Source organism: Protopterus annectens, chromosome 8.part0 (genome assembly GCF_019279795.1).
Source record: "Protopterus annectens isolate FY-2018-M chromosome 8.part0, PAN1.0, whole genome shotgun sequence".
NCBI lineage: Eukaryota > Metazoa > Chordata > Ceratodontiformes > Protopteridae > Protopterus > Protopterus annectens.
In genome coordinates this window covers 139,465,427-139,485,426 of record NC_056741.1, presented here as the reverse complement: position 1 = coordinate 139,485,426, position 20,000 = coordinate 139,465,427, and the positions used below count along the sequence as shown (strand labels likewise).

General features: G+C 36.3%; 1 protein-coding gene across 1 annotated transcript in view; it reads right to left on the bottom strand.

Annotated features, from left to right (window-relative positions):
- LOC122808676 (asialoglycoprotein receptor 1-like) overlaps positions 1–20,000 on the bottom strand; it is a 453,754-nt gene that overhangs the window by 42,044 nt on the left and 391,710 nt on the right. The window contains exon 9 of the mRNA XM_044079654.1: positions 17,673–17,782. Within this exon, the coding sequence (XP_043935589.1) occupies positions 17,673–17,782 (110 nt within the window). The remainder of the gene's footprint in view (positions 1–17,672; positions 17,783–20,000) is intronic.

The window sequence follows — 20,000 nt, the reverse complement described above, 5'->3', positions numbered from 1 at the left end:
AAGATGGGGATGTTCCTTACCATTAAATAAGGCAGCAACATCACCATGTTTTGGAATGTCACTCTACAGAACATATTAAAACAAGAAAGGATGCAAAGTCTCATCTATAGGCAGACTGCAGTGCACACAAGCACAGTGCTACAACCATGCTTGATATATTTTTAGTGCAGTGACAGAGTTGAGCACCCACTAATAGGAACAGCAGCTGCACCTTATTTCTTTATTAGCATTATATCCTAATGGCACTTGTAGCATAGTCATGATAATGACTGCCATTAGTTTTTTTTTGTTTTTTTTTATGAATCTGCCTTCAGCATGAATGTGGAGTGCTGTGGACCATAGGTGTACCACTGTCCATCCTACTACATAAAAACTGAAAATGGCAAAATGTTTATCTTTTGTATTTGACCGAACCTAAATCTAAGTAAAGAGACTTCTTCCTTACATATTACAACCAAAGTTATTTCACTTTACTTTATAACCTGAATTGTGCAGATGTAACATAGAAAATACATTTTTCATTGTTGAAAATTTTGCAGAACTATTAGAGATATTAGACTGCAACACTACTAATTCAGCTGCTTCATTTGTTATAGATAGGTGCAGATTGTCTGTACTTATCCATGTCCAACATTTACTGCTGTGCCCTTCAGATCCATTCAAACATATCCAGTCCAAACAGACCCAGATCATTGTCAAATGGAGATCTAGTCAGGGTAATTGACCAGCCCCCAGCCATTTCAGTGTCCCATTAATTCTCTCTCTCTCTCTCTCTCTCCAGTTACCATAAACACTGTTCAAACCTGTCAGTGTGCATGCTGTTTTCCTTCTTTACTTTTACAATGATTACAGGATTTTAGATTTAATTTGAAGTGTTTGTTTCAAACTTCATTGCACAAGTACTGATGGCCATTTGCTAAACAAAAGAACTGTCTCACACTGAAAGCTTACATAGCTTAAGCTTCTCTTGTAATTCACATAATTGAAAATGCATTGGAACTCTCATTCATTGAAAAAGTATCTGGAGAGTGGCAGAGTAAGTGTACATTGGGCCCTGGGCTAAGTGTACATTGGGCCTCAGGCTGTTTTTAAACCATTGGCCACACACACACACCCCTTATAAAATTATATATAGATGCATGTGTTTTTTGAGTCACCCGATTGTGTTGAATTATATATCTTTTTAATACAGCAACATTTGTTAGAATGTGTTTTAAATTTCTATTTTTGAATATTTTGAATTATGGATATTTTTTCCAGTAAAAAAGTGAAACAAAATGCATCAATAGATAACAACAAAAATACTAATTTCAGAACATTTCAGTCACAAAAAGCCACTCAAACTGTTATCTTTATAATCCACCAAAATCACTACTCAACAATTACAACCAGTTTATTGACTGTGTAACTACATCACGTCTGATTGTAATGAAATCAACCACAATAAAGTATTCTAACTTGATTTGCACAAATGCACAATAGTCTTTTAACTTTATCAGCTCAGCAGCTTCAGTCACTTTTATCTACAGACATCTGTCAAACCCAGCAATTGTAGTTACATTGTTGGCTACATCCTTCTCAAATATCTGTGTTAAAAATAATAATGATCAAGGTCAAAATTTAAAATTTGCTTCACACAAACACATAAGCCAAAGTATTCTAACTTGGTACACACACACACACACACACACACACACACACACACACACACACACACACACACACACACACACACACACATGCAAAGCTAGATTAAACCCTGTTAATTAAGTAGAATTGCTAATCCAAGGCTGTCACCAGTAACACTGGAATTCCACACACTGGTGAACAAGGTTGTCACCATTACAGTGAAATGAAAGCATGCAAGCAGGACTGCCTGAGATGATGGGAGGCAGAACTTGCAATTTTTAAACACCCCTGAGTTGTGTAAGTAAAGTGACTTATCACCAGCCAGTACAATACCATGGACTGGCAAAACATGTACATTTTCATTATGCTCTGTTTTGTCTGTTTTCTGTTCCATACAGCTGCTGAAGAGATAGCCTGGAATAGGTAGGCTCATCAAGAATGACTGGGATGCCTCAGAGAGGCACAGGTAAGTATAGCACAGGTATGAATGCAAGCTAAATCATAGTAGTTAGCTTTATCAAATTTCAGGGTGACAGTCCATATGAGCTTGATAGCTCTTGATCATTGCATTAGGAAATGTGTAAATCAAGGTACTTGCATTTGGGTTCAAATCCATCCAAACAGCAGCAATTAAGTTTTGTGGTAGAATAATATAATGCAATCTATTTTCTTCATTTATTAAGTATCATTAAAATTTCAGTCTTTGTAAATGGATTTATTTTATTGAATATATATATATATATATATATATATATATATATATATATATATATATATCAAGTATGCAGTTGTCACCAAAGTGTTTGTCTTTTCTCTGTAATAACATTGAGACTGTTGTTTTTTATGAGACATTTATGACTTTACATTCATATCTGAATGTATTATAAGTTAAATATTAAAATAATGATAGAGTTCACCAATAAGTGCTTCGCTCCGTAAAACCAAATCACAGCTGGCTGGGATGTTGCGTGGAACCAATTCTCCTCTTAAATGTAACCAATATTCCAAATGACTGCTGTTAAATAAATCCACGAACTGAAAACAAGCTGGTATATATTGTACTAGATTCAATCTTTAATACGCCAAAATAGCCCTAACAGCTACTGATAAAACTACAAACAATAATTGCAATAAAATGCGATAAAAATATAAAACTGAAGTCACAGAATCAGTTAAGCGCTTTCACCCGATGTCGTCCGGGTTTCATCAGAACTGAACTGTTAGTTCACAGTCAACATTTTATAACTTTTTTAGCGCCTAAACCAGCCACATATTTGAAAATTTAAAGGCATATACTACTTGAAATACATATATGTATACTATTGTGCTCGTATACTTCTGCTAAAGTGCATATAAGCCTGGATTGAAAAGCAGATAAATTCTAAAGTATCCTAATAATAGGTCTGCTGGACACTTGCATGATATAAATATGTTGATAGATAAAGAAATAAATAAATAAATATTTGTGTTTGTAATTAATTTCAGTACCCTTATATAGTAAACTGTTTTTGAATTATACACTTGCTGAAAAAAACTGTAATATACATGTAAATCAATAAAATACATGTGTGTCAATGAATATGAATGTATATATGAATATAAAAAATAAACAATAAAAAATAATAAAAAAATAGAAGGATGTTATAAGGAATATTGAATTCTTTCTATTTGTATCAACTGTGGCATTGTGATTTGATAAATACGTGAATATGTGTATACATAAATAAATAAATCTCACTATATACAATAATTCAAGTATAATGTTAGTATTAATTATGATAGTATAAAATAATGTTTATAGTAGTATAAATTGGTAATTATGATTATGTGTATCAGTATTGATAATGTTCCATTCTCTATTGATCATAAGCTTAATATTGATGCACTTCTAGGAAGTTTGTAAATAAATAAATGAATAAATAAGTAAATGTGAATATATGTTTGCATATATATATATATGTATATATATATATATATATATATATATATATATATATATATATATATATATATATATATAACAAAACTTAACTACATACATAGAAATGACCATGATTTGAAGGGTCAAGATTACATACTTATAAAACCACTTTGCTGGTACAAAAATAAGCTTACCATGTGTCTACCCTTGTATAATATGAAATCATGGTCTAGTTCTTATACTTGTTCTACTTTCTTAACCATAATACAATATTGAAAAAGTTAAAAACATTGTTAAAATTTGTTAAAATTTGTAAAATATTTTTGTTAATAATATATAAGAGAAGTTGTGACTATTCCCTTCCCTGTCTATGTGTTTGTAAAGTGCGTTGTTATTATCCTTGGTTCTTATGCAGTATGTGTGATCATAAATCCTTTTCTTTATGTTTCTTTCAGTCTTTCCTACATAGAAACATGGACATTGCTGGCAAATGCTTAAATATACTACCATCTTGGTATTGCAATTTCCTACTTTCCTTCTGACTACACTTTTGACATCTGACATTGATACTCTACACACTGAATTAAAGTATATTAAGGAGTTATTTACTCAGAGAGGGAAGGGAATAGTCACAACTTCAAATTTATTATATTAGAAGTAATAAATTATGATCCTAGGGGAGGAGATTTCAAAACTCTGCTCAGCTACAAAGAAATCTGGTGTCAAATAAAGTTAGACGCTACGATGCCACCAGGTTTGAATGAATACATATCAATCAAACCACTATTATAACATCAACTACTCTTATATATTATTAACAAAAATATTTTACAAATATTTTACAAATTTTAACAAATTTTAACAATGTTTTTAACTTTTTCAATACTGCACAGAGAATGACAGAATCAGTATGATGACAAACTTGAACATAACACACCACAACGATGGACATAAATGACCCTTAAACAAAAATGTTTTTATGTCTCTCTCGACCCCCCCCCCCCGATATCCTCTTTCTGTCTCATCACTATTTTTCCTCAATATTTTCATGATGCCTGGCATTGAGCAACAGTTGTAACTAATGGCAAATGTTAGATCTGATGTTGTTCTTCTCATTCTTCCTCAATGTATGATTTCAAGTCCAATCCTCGGACCCACCTCAGCTACATATACCAGACTTCAGATCCATCTCTCAAGCTCCTCCCTCTACACATAATGCCCTGCTCCATCCCCATTGCCTCAGATTTCATTTGCCACCATTGCAAACAGAATCACATTCTATGATTGAGCTGTTGTAGCAGATAATTTGTGAGTTGTTTCAATTTTTTCAAGTTCTAATACGTTCTTATTTTTTCTAGAGTTTTGACTACCCTCCCTCTAGTTTTCCCTGGTCATTAGAAAAATATTTTTCTTTTTTGCTTTCCCATACTATTTGATAGTAATTTTATTTACCATTGTTGGTATTTCTCTTTACCCTGTTTTGTAGAATATTTGTCTCTCTTACCATTGCTGGTAATTTCTTTTTTCCTCTTTTCTATTTCTTTTATTAAAAAAAAAAAAGTTGCTCTTTGTCTTGCTGTGACTTTCTCCTTAAGTGTTTGTCCCCTGTATTTGTTTTATCATGTCAGACAAACCTGCAGGATTTAAAAAATGCACTTTTTGTTGGTATAACATCCCAAACTCAGACGCCACAAGCAGTGCGTTTATTGCCTTGGGGCCGGTCACTTGGGCACGTCCTGCAAAATCTGCTCTACATTTAATCTGAGAGCCGTGGTAGACGAATGGAATAAACTAATTTTAAGGGGTCTTCTTTCCTCTGCTGCTTAATCAGGGGCTCAAACCCTCTCTAGGATTAGCAAGCCTGCTCCTTTGGAGCACCACAAATGCTCTCCATCGAACTCCCCTAAGTCTTCATCAGAGCTGCCGTTAAAAACAAGAAAAATCTTGGATCCAACATCATCAGAGCCAAAGACCTGACGGTTGGATAGAAAGCCTTCAGATGCTAAGACTTTGGTTCCGACCATTATGATGATAAGTCCAACATCCACCCCTTGGATCCTAAGTTATCGGATCTGAAGCCAGTACATCTTTTAGGAGTGCAACTCCAGAACATTGCATAAAGCCAATTTTTCCCACCTTGCCTACTCAGCTCCTTCAAAATCCAAGGAAGCATTCCAGACCCCATCCATTCCTTCATCTAGGTCTTCCAGAAGCTTAAAGGAAGCAGGTGTGGATAAGATGATGGAAAAGTTCCTCAGAGTTCAGATCCAGATCAGGGTCTTAGAAGCTCCAACCCCTATTGGATCTGTGAGTATACTTGTCACATCAAAGACCATCCTATTTCCTCCTCTGATCCATCCAGTAGTTTTGGAGTCCCAGAAGCCGAGATTCTTGAGAGGTTTAGTGTTGGATCAGAGGAAAGTTTCTTTTTCCACTCTGTTTCCTTGACTGGTTCTGCTCTAATACCCTTGGATCAGAACAGGTCTCAGAGCTGAAGTATCATTGTCAGATTCAAGGGGATAGGATTGCCTCTGATTTTGTTGGATCCATCTCCCCCCCTGGGTAGTTTTAATCTGAGTCCACCCTGAGGCTCAGATCCAGGGGTGGCCTAGATCTACCTTCATTGGGAGCTTCGGCTTCAAGAGGGTAGGTTAAAGCTTCTCCCAGTCTGTTGGATTTCAAGATGGTAGAAAGGGGTTGTTCTCTCCAAAGAGAACCATTTTCTCATGTTTCAGATCCTACCTCATTTCTGTCATTTGTTCTGAGCTCTGAGTTGGTCAGACCTATTCCACAGGGACAGTCAGTTCCAATAAGTCTCCAGCCAGTTCAAGTGGAGGAACTTCTCCTCTCTTTTGACACCTCTCCAGAACACCTCATGAAAGAGGTGCACCAGAAGAGAATGTGCAAAAGTCTCTCATGGAGCATACCAATTTTGATGAAGGAGATGGATCCCTCAGGTCACCACTGGATAACACATTTTAGAGATCCTGAAACAGAAAGGTGGTTGGTTGTCCCAAAATCCCTCGCTGGAAGAGTAATTTTTCTTGGAGGATTTTGATTCTGACCCATCAACATATTAAGTAACCTCCACAACACATGAACTTATTGATCAGGTTTCTGGATGGGCATGGGAGGAGCTGGATATGGTTGACCACATCCCCAAATGTCCTGACAAGTTATTGGCCCTCCCTCCCTACAGACATACCCCACTGTAGCAAAGGAGTCCCAGTTGATGCTATGTTGGTGGTGGTAGCCACTAAGAAAGAGCTAGCAGAACAGAGCTCTTCTTTCCATGCACCTAATAGAGAGTTTAGAGCATTAGACAAATTTGGAAAGTGAGTGTTTGCCTCAGCTACTTTTGTTCTGAGGTCACTAAACTACCTGGCACACTTTACTAGACTTCAGAGAGACTTGACCAAAGAACTTTCAAATATTCTCTCAGAGTCCATGTCTGCTGGGGATTTCAAAAGGTCTTTCTCTTAACTGGCTACTCTTTTATCTATATCGGATCCTTCAATGAAGTTAATCTCTCTCACACAGCTGAAGGTACCGCATGAGAAGCTAGTTCAGGAAACACCATAAGGAGACATGCCTGGATGCAGCTATGTAACTTCGTGGAGCCTTTTAAGACCTTCTTTATTAATACCCAATTTGATAGCACTTCCTTGTTTGTGCCATCAGTAAAGGATATGTTTTCACACAGTGAACAAGATGGAAAAACCTGTCTGCTGTGCTGTGGGGTTCAAGTTTTCTACTCCTCAACGAACCTTTTCTAGGAACCAAAGAGGCGATAAGAAAATAAGGCTCTTTTAATCTCAGGAATCTTTTCACGATTCGCATGGGAATAATTACTCCAAAGGCAGAGGAGGAAATGTTAATGGTAGATGTCACCCTAGAAGTAGAGAAGTTTCACAGAATCAGGGCTTTAGAGACTCATTTCCAGGCAGGCCCTTTCAGCATTCCTGAAGTACTGTCTGAATGTCCAGTTCTGAAGGCAGTTGGAGGTCAATTCTCTTTGCACCTACATGTCTGGGCAAGTATAACACAGCACTTATGGGTGCTAATAATAGTAATATCCAGAGACTATTACATACCATTTTCCCTTCTTCCTCACTGCCAAAGGAAGAGACTTCCCAATTTTCCACCCAGTCAGAGGAAGGCTGCAGCACGAGTAGTCCAGAAACTGCTAGAAAAGAAATTCATTAAAAAGGTCCCACCAGACCAGATAAGATTCAGAACTTACTCATGCTTCTTTTTAGTGCCACAAAAAACAGGGGAATTCAGATCCATTTGGGATTCAAGCAAATTAAACACGTATGTAAAGAAAGGAAAGTTGAGAATGGTCATGGTTCAGTCCATCCTGCCCTTTCTTCACAAGGATGATTGAATGTGCTCTACATATCTTTGGGATGCATATTATCACATCAAAATAAACAGATGCTCCAGAAGATGTCTTCACTTTCATCTGGGAGCCAATCATTACCAATTCAGAGCTCTGCCCTTTGGACTCACCACAGCTTCCAGGGTGTTTACCAAATGCATGGCAGTAGTGGCAGTTCACTTGAGACTGAAAGGATTCCAGGTGTTTCCATATCTAGATGACTGGCTCCTCACTCCCTTTTTTAAGCATCTGCTACAGCATGCTAGAGACTATTTGCTCTAGATTTGCAAAACTTTGGGTATTATGATACACACTTACACCCATTCAGAGTGTGGAGTTCATTGATTCAGTTTTGGATACAACAACACAGGTAGCATCTTTGCATCTCTACTGTGTTACTTGTATCAGAAATCAGGTTTAGACTTTCCTTGTGCCCTCATCCCCTCCAGCAAGGGTAGTACATCAAGCACAAGGGTCTGCTTCCTCTAGCACACTTCTTTATGTGGGTTCTCAAATTGACTCTAGCTATACAGAGATCCATTCTATATCAGCTCCTATTTTTTCAAGTAAAACTCACCCAATTTGCAAGCAACACATTCATTGGTGGATACAATCAGATGACCTTTTTCTGGGCAGATCCTTTGTCTACTAAACTCAGTAGCCACAGTGACCACAGACACATATCAACTGGGGTTGGGGGCATTTTTTGGAAGAACTGTCCAGTCATGTGGTCCCCTCAAGAGATCAAGTTGCTTATCAATGTCCTAGAGATGAGAGCAGTCCTATTAGTGTTTCAGGCATTTCAAGATGCTCTTCCATTGGGGACTATTCATAGGTTCATAGGTTCTTATAAGGCAAACACCTTAACCATTAAGCCATCCTCCCAACCTTGCAATTCAGACTGACAACATGTCTATAGTCTGGTACATCAACAAGCAAGGAGTAACTCTGTCTTATCCCCTTTGCAAAGTGTCTATGAGGGTTTGGGAATGGGTGATCTCATCAGACAGCTTTCTAATTGAGACCCAAATTTTGGAGAAGACCAACGTGCTTGCGGACAAATTAAGCAGATCCATTCTGATGCCTCACAAGTGGTCTCCAATCAGTCAGTAGTGAAGATGATGTTCTAACATTGGGGCTGATCTTGGTGCAACCTACTTGCCACTCCACTCAACAACAAGTGTATTAAGTACTTTGCTCTTATCTCACCTCAGGGGGAGACACCAAGAGATGCTCTGACACACAACTGGTCCTCAGGACTTCTTTATGCTTACCCTCCTATTCCTTTAATTTCCAAATTTCTACAGAAAGCAAGCAGGCTGAAGAGCTCAGAAATCCTCATTAACCCATCTGGCCTTGGCAAATATGGTTCCCCTTTCTACGTTCCCAACTTCATTATCCTCCATGGATACTGGAACCTCCTCAGGGTCTCCTCTTTTACCTGTTGGGGATTCAACATCTCAACATTCAAGCACTCAAGCTAACCATATAGTCTCACCACTTCCAGTAATAGTTAGACAGTCCAGACTTTCTTCCCCTGTACATGACATTATTTTGGCTTTTCAAAAAGATTCTACCAAAAAAGTTTACAAGAGCAAATGGAAGATGTTCTCCATTTGGATGTCGGATAAGGAAATTGACTCTTTTTTCTGCACCATATTCTGCTGTTCTTCACTTTTTGGCAACTCTTTTTAAAGAGGTAGCTATTTTCTCTACAATTAAGCTTCATTTGGGAGCGATTTCTAATTTTCACGAAGGGAACACATCTTTTTCCTTTGCTTCCTCTAGATTCTGTAAAGCTTTTATGAAAGGCATTTTTCTTCTGAGGCCTTTAATAAAGGATCCATCATCACCTTGGGATCTAACAGCTGTGCTTGAAGGTTTAACACAAAATCCGTTTGAACCATCAGACAAATATCTAACATTTCTGTCATGAAAGACTTTTCTTGGTAGTTATAACTTCTGAAAAAAGAATATCATAACTCCAGGCTCTTTCATCTAAAACTATTTATATTATTTTTCATAAAGATAGGGTTTCCTTATGGACTAACCCTTCTTTTTTACCTAAAGTAGCTTCTGAAAATAACATCAACTAATCCATTCACTTACTAGTTTTCTTTCCACATTTTTCCAATAAAGGAGAGTACATGTTACATCTCTTTGATGTGCACAGACAGTTACATTTTTACCTTCACAGGACAAAACAATTTAGAAAGTCAGACCAACTTTTTGTTTCTTTCTCGTCAAATCACCTGGGTCATCCAGTTTCTAAAGTTACCCTAGCCGAATGTATTACAGACTGCATGTCATGGATTTACTCTTGGAAAGTTATGACATTACCTAAACCTCTCTGAGCTCATTCAACCAGATCCATGACTACTTTATCTACTTTTTGGTCAAGAACTTCTACTGACAATATTTACACAGCAGCCACATGGTCCAATGCTCATAGCCTTGTTCTCATTACAAACTGGACCTAATCTCCAGAAGCAGAGCTGCAACTGATTCAGTGGTTCTCTGGAACATCTTTCCATGACAGCCGCCCAAGATTCACTTAACTGGGGACTCTGTCCCATTTGTTAAGGAAGAATGAAAAAGAGAACATGAGATATAAAAGTTTTGTACTTACCATAACTAGGCATCTGTGTTGTCCATTTTCTTTCTTCCTCATCACCCCCATCCATCCTCCATCCTTTTCTTCTAGAGAGACCTATTGGACTGTGTTTATAACCTATATTTCCAGATCTGAGCCCTGTCTTTTTCTGTCTTTTTAGACCTGTTTCTGTTTAACTATGGAGAGATAGGGTAGCAAACTTGATCTGAGGCAATGGAAATAGAGTAGGGCGTTATGGGTAGAGGGAGAGCTCGAGATCTGGATCCATCTGGTATATGCAACCAAGTCAGATCTGAGAATCAGATATGAATCCGTACATTGAGGAAAAATGAAAACGGGGCAACACAGATGCCTTGTTATGGTGAGTACATTACTGTTAATCCGATTCTTATGGCAAAAATTGGTGAGTGTTTGGGTTCTGTCACATTACTATGCTGCCCTTTCTACTACTGTACTTGATCTATCTGCACTATGGAAAGTAAGACTGATAACACTCTGAGGAGACATCTATTATCATATGTTGAACACTCTGTAGTGTTGACTAAATTAGGCCATGTACAATGTTTCATTTGTCATTCCTGTTATGTACTAGACTCCACAGATACTCCATTGATTGATACTGTTTTCATTGCCCCATTGCCCCACTTCTATGTGTTTTAGCATGTAACATTTGCCTTCCTTTGTGGCATGATTAGTTAATGATGAACATTATCATCTCTCATTACATTTTGCACTTTAAATTATGGACACATATGTTAATCCACCAATGGTACTCTGCATTATTCTTTATGTGCGTCACAATCATCACAAACCTGCGCATACCTTAACAATAATAAATGCAAGACTTCTGGTCAAATCAAGGATTTATGTGGTGACAATATACAGCACTTGGTACAATTTAAATATATTGTTCCTGTACGTACACAACATGTTATGATTAAAGCTTTGGCATTACCATACATTTGCTGAACTATTTTAAGTCTGACGTGTAGATGTATGTTATCATGTAGTGACTTTAGTAGTGAGTTATGTGATAGAAACAAATGCATTTGCCTAAAGAACACTTCTGTTTAGAAATGACTCAGATTCATATCAGTCTACACTGTTACAGTGTAGACTGATCTGAATCTGAGCCATTTCTAAGCATTACACATCTGTACACTTTACTGGTACAAAGCTTGACATGAGACACCACAGACCAATCTAATTTTCAAACCTCAAAAAAATGAATATGTGTGCACTAATACTTTACTATGAGCTTGTCAGCAGTGCACTTAAGGGAATGATTTTGACAAAGGAAAAGTAATGCCAGTGGGTTATATTCATTGTGTATGTTGTAATGGCTTCTTGTACTCAAGATATGATTGCTTTACTGTGCTTTTGTCTAAACACTACATTATGTCACTTATGTTTGCAGACTAACACATTATATTTGCAAATGATGTACAGTGTTGAGGGACCTCTGGATGCATACTTGCTGAGTGGTATTAAATAGTGTCCTTTCATATGTTGGACATGTATGTTTTTTTTTACATTGCAATTTGTATACACTATTCACAGTGATGCACCAACTAATGAAGCTTGGCATTCAATGATCCTGAGCTGAACAGTCAGGAGTCATTGGTTATCACTCCGCTGTTTGACAACTATGATTATCATCCATCATATGTGTGGTCAAAACACCACAATGTGAAACAACTAGATCTCACTCACATTACCACGATGTCCATGAATGAAAGGATATATGACTTATCTGAGCAGTAAGTCATTACTTATGATTGAAGCATTTCTGTTTTGTCTGCTTATCAAAACATATTCCTTTTCACACAAAGATATGATGCACACTATCTACTTTACAACACACTGATGAGGTCATCCTTTTAAATGTGCACTATCTCATACTTGTAACCAGACTTCTATCATGGCGCTTGTGGTTAATACAATGAACTTTAATATGTGTAATTAGATCGGTAGGTGGTTCTAATCCAGCAGAGACTATCTAAGGTGCATGTGTCTCTAGCACTAGGTTAGAATGGTTTCATCCATAGATGTTATGTGTGTAGTTACAATCACCGGAAATATTTACACTGGGATAAGGCTCCCCCATCAATAGCTTACCCATTTAATCCAAACATTTGCTCTGCAGCAAACTGATAATGTCATCCTTTCAGATGTGCACTGTCTCACACATGGAGTCATACTTCTTCTCTGGCACTTGTGGTTGATACAGTGTGCCCTAACTTATGTAACTGTGTAGGCTGGTAAGGACCAGAGGATCCAATCCAGCAGTTGCTGACTAGTATGAGTGTGTTTGCTAATATAGATCTAGATAGAAAGACTTAACCCACTGATCTGATGTGTAGATTTACATCAGAAAAGGGTTGTCCCACCACTGTCAGTCCCTGTTAGCACACACACATATCTCCTTTGCAAAACAGTGATGGTGTCATTGTTTGAAATGTGTACTACCTGCAGTTGATGCAATGTCTTCTAGCTTCTGTACTCAGATAGGTAGGTGGTTTAAATCTAGCATGCACTTATGTATGTGGATCAGGAATTGGCTTTACCCACAGTTCTGATATCTGTTTTGATCAACACTGATGAAGTCATCTGTTGAAATGTGTTTTCTTTCATCCTTGTAGTAGGATTTTTATGTGGTGCCAATACTGACACAATGTTGTCTAGCCTGTGGACATAGCTAGGCAGGCAGGTGCTTGAATTTGGAATGATCTAAATATTAGTCCGCAGTGGTGGTGCTGCGGTAGCGTTGTCGCCTCACAGCAAGACGTTGTCCCATTCGATTCTCAGCTAGAGCGTCTTCTGTGTGGAGACATGTGTGAATGGGAGTACCTTCATTGAAGGTTGTGCATCAGTGCTGGCAACTCGGCATGTAAAATCAACTGCCAATCATTAGTGGACCGGAGTTCTGCTGTGGCCACCCCTAACCGGGAAAAGCCGAAAGAAACAACATTGTGTTTATGTGTGTTACTATAATCACAGTGATAACTGAATTGTCCAGCATATGTGGTTGTGTACATCTCCACTCTTGCAAGACGATATGGGGGAGAAACCACACTATTCTGTTACTCGTTGTTAATGCACATATATGCCTTGCAACACAATGATGATGTCATACCTTCAAAAACGCTTTGCCTCACGCTTGTCATAACACTTCAACTGTGGTGCACATGGTAAATATACAGTTTTCTCAATTGTAGACTTTGGTAGACAGCTCTTCGGATCCATCAAAGACTAACATCAGCAGGTCCTATTTATATCCCAGGCAAGGTTTAAGTCTTTAGAACAGGTAATTCTGCTATGGTTTGTTTTGTGGATATGCAGGAAGTCCATCAGAGTGGAGTCTGACAATGTCCTATATGCCAGGCATAAATCTTACCTCAAAAGCCTGTAGGAGACAGAATACAGGGATAGGACTTTGAGGTGGTCTGCACAGGACATATTACTTATGTCCTGTATTCTTTTAGTGAGGAACCTCTGTGTGGATATGCCTGGTTAGGTACATACCAAAGGGGGCATTGTACTCGATAGTTATTGCATTCATTCTTATTTGTCAAAACTTAACAGGAGTAGCCTCCAGTGGCTTGGTTCTGCCAACATCTGCACAATGGAGGGTAGTGACCAATTTGCACTGAAAGACAACATTTGTTACAGGCCTGTGTAGATGTCTTCTATGTGAAATGATAATGATCCACAATTTATTAATAATTAATGTTAAACTGCACATGTTTGTCAGTTATAGTTAAGTACTGCCATACAGATAATAGTAATATAAAAGGCTCACTTCAAGGTAATATGTGATGTACAAAATGATGCTGTACTGCATTTTGAGGTGTAGATTGGCAGACATTTGTATTTCAATCTGTACTGTGTCACAGTTTTGGCAGGATGGACACACATACTGTAGATGATTATACTCCTAAAACTGGATTATAGTCAATTAATGTTTAAATGACAAGTGTTACATTTCCCTCTGTGGCTGACATCATTGTCCATTATTGGTGGCATGTAAGTTGATTTGACCCAAGCTATCTATTGGCTACCTATACATTCCTGGTCTCACTATTACACAGCTGGACATCATATGCATAGGCACAGTACTGCTAGCCCTGCACAAACAAGCCAATTGCCAAGGGAGTGACTACACGAGCTTTAGCTTACTTAATGTGCATGTTACTATCTGTAACATGACTATGCCCTCATTTGCTAATAAAGTCAAAGTCAAAGAAAACTTTATTGTCATTCAGAACTACACCACAGTGTAGCTGAATGAAACTGTGATGCTCCATTCCCAATACATACATACAGAGAATAATAATAATAAAATAACAAAATAAAAGTAAAAATAGAATAAAATAATAACAATGACCAGACACACTTTACATATAAAGAGAATTGAGTAATAAATTGTGCATGACCCTACTATAATATAAGAACTAAGCAGCATATGGAATGGTCAGCATGAATATTGCACAGTGTGATTTATATTTCACTTCATAGAGTCCTATGTTGTCGCCTCACAGCAAGACGTTGTCCCGTTCGATTCTCAGCTAGAGCGTTTTCTGTGTGGAGACATGCGTGAATGAGCGTGCCTTTGTTGAAGGTTGTGCATCAGGGCTGGTAACTTGGCACGTAAAAATCCACTACCAAACATTAGCAGACCGGAGTTCTGCTGTGGCGACCCCTAACTGGGATAAGCCGAAAGACACAACAACAACAAAAAGAGTCCTATGGTAAGGTATGGTGTGAACTAACGTTAAATATGCTCATCAGAAAGTTATTGCACATGAATAAGCTTAATACTTATAGTGCAACATATAAGTACATCTGAAATCTGTTGTAGTTAGACATCTGGAAGTATGGGAAGCAGAACACACTCTTGTTGATATGCTAGTCAAACAGACAGTTCTGTAAATATCAGGCTCTTCTGGATTGCAGTACATAAATACATGGCATAATGAACGGTCTACCCTTTCTACCATTCACAACATGCAGGTTGTTGTCACATTTGCATTTTTTTCAAGGATTAATTACATCTGTTGGAATGATTTTACAGGTGTGCATGATTCCTCTCAATATGTCCCCAGTTTCCTGTGTGTGTACACGGTCAATACAACTTCATTATTGTTTCATTCTTACAAATAAGCCAAGGAAAGGGTTAACATTATTTAACCTGTGTGCATGTTCAAACAGCAATTCATTTATAAATAAATGCTTCCCTTTGTTCCCTTTCACAATATAGTTCCATATCTGTGCAATAACTGCAGTATATACAATGTCCCCCTACTGTATCTGCTTTCCTTGACAACAGTTATCTCACTTCTCAAAGTTGTTAGATATGGATGAAATTGTGCCCCTTTCATCTCCATTTGTTAACATTTTATTTTTAATACATGTAAATATGTCCCTGACAATACACATGATTAGCTCTGTTACGATTCACAATTATGATTACTGTTGTTTGTACAGTAATCTGTTGCTATATAAATACACTTTCATCTTTAAGCACCCCTTGTTTCTTAATTTATGTACTTCATGTTGCCCTTTCCTTGTACCGCACCATCATCATGCAGTTGCTTACTGAAGTTAGGGTTATTTATAACTTCTTGTTTATACTGTGTGCCAGGGCTATCAGTACCTCAGTGTGGCAGCTAACAGGTGTTCTAGCTATGAACAGGTGCTGCTCAATGGATTGGGTAGCTTATTGCTTGCATATTCACCGAGCACTGTTGCTCATCATGTGAGTATGGCAGACATGTGTAAACTTAGTCTGAATTCTGCAGAGTAGTTAATGAATCACCAAGACTATATTCCAACTATGCCTCAAAACTGTGGAACAATTTGCCACTCTTCCTGAAGCAAGGCTTAAACCCTTCAAATACATCCCAAAACAACACTGGCCAACTTCTAGCTATTGTCATGTTCCACACCAGAATAGCTTATAATACCACAACAGATTAAAACATGCAATATTTTAGCTTAATTGTAAATAATACCGTATATTTGTCTGAAATGCCAACCCAAGTTCTGCTGCCTTTCCTTACACCTTTCCCACCCCATCTCATTCTCTCTGATGCTCTTGGCACTAACAAAACTTTTGTTAAAAACTCAGTAACAGTATACATACATACATACATGCATAAACACACCATTGTCTACATTAATTTCATAACTCTCACTCTGGCTGAAGATCACCATATTTTACCTATACCACATACAATGTATCATGCACAAATAGGAATATCACATAAATGGTAGTTTCTATCCCTCTTCTGCTGTATAATAAACCACCAGCTTACTGTAACATCTGTAAAAGAAGATATTACTCACTATGTAATTTTTTTCTGTTGCTATATATACCAGTCAGGCCAATTTACTAAATATATGTCTTCTATTATGCAATGCTTTTAAGACTAGACTATCTCTAATTTGTACCACGATGATTGTATTAATGATTATCTGAATTATCTTCAAGTGTGTTTTTTTTCTCCACAAATTGTACTATATCTAATTGTTATCATGTTTAGCTATATTGTTTTCATGAATCTGATGAAGCACCATCTGGTGTGAAAGAGCTTATCCTGTTTCCTGTAATAAAGTTTTGTATGCTGCAAGCCTTGGTGGATACTCGGTTTTATTTACTTTCATCATATTGTATTAATGATTATCTGCTGTTTCTTTCTCCACAGACTGTACTATGTCTAATTGTTATCATGTTTAGCCATATTGTATTAATGATTATCTGCAGTGACATTTTTTAAATCTGGGATTTTTAAACCCAGACTAGACTATCTCTAATTCTTATACCCTTATTTCTGTGTTGCATTGATAACTATGCACTGACATTTTTATGCGTGGATCTTTTCTCACAGGGGCCTCTGCTGAAAAGAGGATTAGTAAAGGTAAATGAATACATTCTTGCTACCAGGCTGTATTTGTTGTAATCTGACATCTGAGTATATTCCATTTCCTGCCATATGTTTCATTGCATAAACCACAGAATAAAATTGTTTGTTGTAAACATCACTGTGTAAAAAGGAACATTCTCAGCATGATTTAAACTCAAAGATTGTATTGAGCAGTGAAATGATTAAATGCTACAGTCTTACCCATCTCCAATATTGTGGTTCGTTCCATCTACCCAGATCCACTTGTTTTCTTCCTCTTCATCTGACAGGCCAATCCAGCAATTGTTATGACATTTTTTTGCTAAAAAATTCTTAAAAATATAAAGATATACGATGAAAATGCAGACCTAATATTAAACACATTTTAAGTGTAAGTTGCTATAATAGTTATGTGTTTTAAGTAGCTTTTATAGAACTACATCTATGAGCTAGTTCAGATGAGATCAACAACAGAATGATTGCATGAACATTATGTTGTGACAAAGCAATATAAGCTGAAGAGAAAAGAGGATGACACAGTGAGACCACATTTAATTTATAGAAGCTGTGCAATGTATTTTTCTGTATAAATTCACTCTTTTAGCAGAATCAGTGCTTCCATCAAAGTCAAGCAGTTATTTTTTTTTTATTTTTTTAGATTTTACATATTCCAACAATAATTCAACAATTTGAAGAAAAATAAAACTACATACAAAAATCCATAACATGACTTATATACACAAAACCAATAGTACTTTTCTAATAAATCGTTATATTTCTGCCAGGTTATGTATTCATGAGTTACATTTCTAGTTCTCATTTTTGTGGTTGATAATTCATTTCTACAAACAGATCTGGCTAGGCAGATCAATTCACTAGTAAAAGAGAGAGTAGAGAGCAGCTTCCAGTTTTTAGTTATAACTTTCCTAGCAATACCTCGGACAGACCAAAGAAGAGGTATTTGTGATACTAGCATAACATCTGGGCTTGGGGCATTAAACAAAATCAAGGACTCTGTAAGATCTGACCACAATGCTTGGCAAAAATTTCGAAAATTAGTCCAGAAACATGACACTATGTTGCATTCCATGATCATACGAACACAATCTGCATCAAGAGCTTCATTGCATCTCCAGCATTTTATTTTTTCTGATTTATATATAACAGCAATTTTGTGGGGCATTAGAAAAACTCTCTGTAAAAATGTCCATGTATAGGTCTTCCAGTATAGATACAATGTTGATTTTCCTGCAGATTTTAAGGATGATTTCTTACTTTTCTCAAAAAATTCTTCTTTTATTTATTTTTGTTCACTAATTCCAGTATGACAATTCAGGGGGAAAATTCAGTTCTAATAATCTTATATATGATTGACAAATATCACTTACCTTTAGATGGATTATTATTTATATTAGAGAAGAAGACTAAGATTTTTGGAATAGTTTTACTTTGTATGTCTAATGATATTTTAATATTGTCTTGAATATATTCTGTATGTTTCCATATCTAACCAACTACTGTTTTCCAGACTGATTCTATCAATCATATAATCAGCTGAGTGTATTTTATTCTCATTCAGAAATTAATGCCAATCAATGAAATTACTATTCTATAAGTCAAACATTTTCCTTGTTTTAAAAGATATTAAACATCCATCTGTGAAACCTATAGGAAATAATATTATTAGTGGATCATTGATTAAATAATTCTAAATGTTTTGAATATTAATATAACTTGGTTTATGAAAGGGTAGAGAGTAAACTTATGTTTTTAATTTAATATATATATATATATATATATATATATATATATATATATATATGTGTGTGTGTGTGTGTGTATATAAATATATATATATATATATATATATATATATATACACACACACACACACACACAAACACACACATATATATATATATATATATATATATACATATATATATATATATATATTATTTTTAAACCAAAAAAAGATATTGACGTCCAAATTTGAATATGTTTCTATTATAACTTTATTATTTATTAGTATATTTTCTTGTATTGATTTCCAACAGGAAGCATAAGACGAGTCAAGCCACTGGAGTATTACTTTAATAAGTACAGATTTAGAATATGTCAGTATTAGGGAAACCAATGTCTCCCTCCTCCCAACTTTTGATGTGCCATTCTAAGGAGATTCTTGCTTTTTGGATACCATAAGTACTTTAGTAAAATAGAGTTAACGGGGAAGAATTAATAACTAACTAAAGAATACCATTTTTGGTAAGATTATCATTTTGCTCAGTGCAAGTCTAGCCTCAAACATAAAAAATAATTTACTCCAATTGTCTGTTAATTTGGATATTGTATTAATTAGGTTTTGATAGAAAGCTAAATTTGATTTTTTATTATTAGTCTCAGTGGTAATTCCTAAGTATTTAACTGCAAATTCTCCCAGCCAAAAATTTTGTATGAGTTAACTTAATGGTTATCCCTTTGTTTATAAGCAAGGTTTTTGCATTATTGCGATTACATTTCAGACCTAAAATCTTTGCAAAAGAGTCCTTA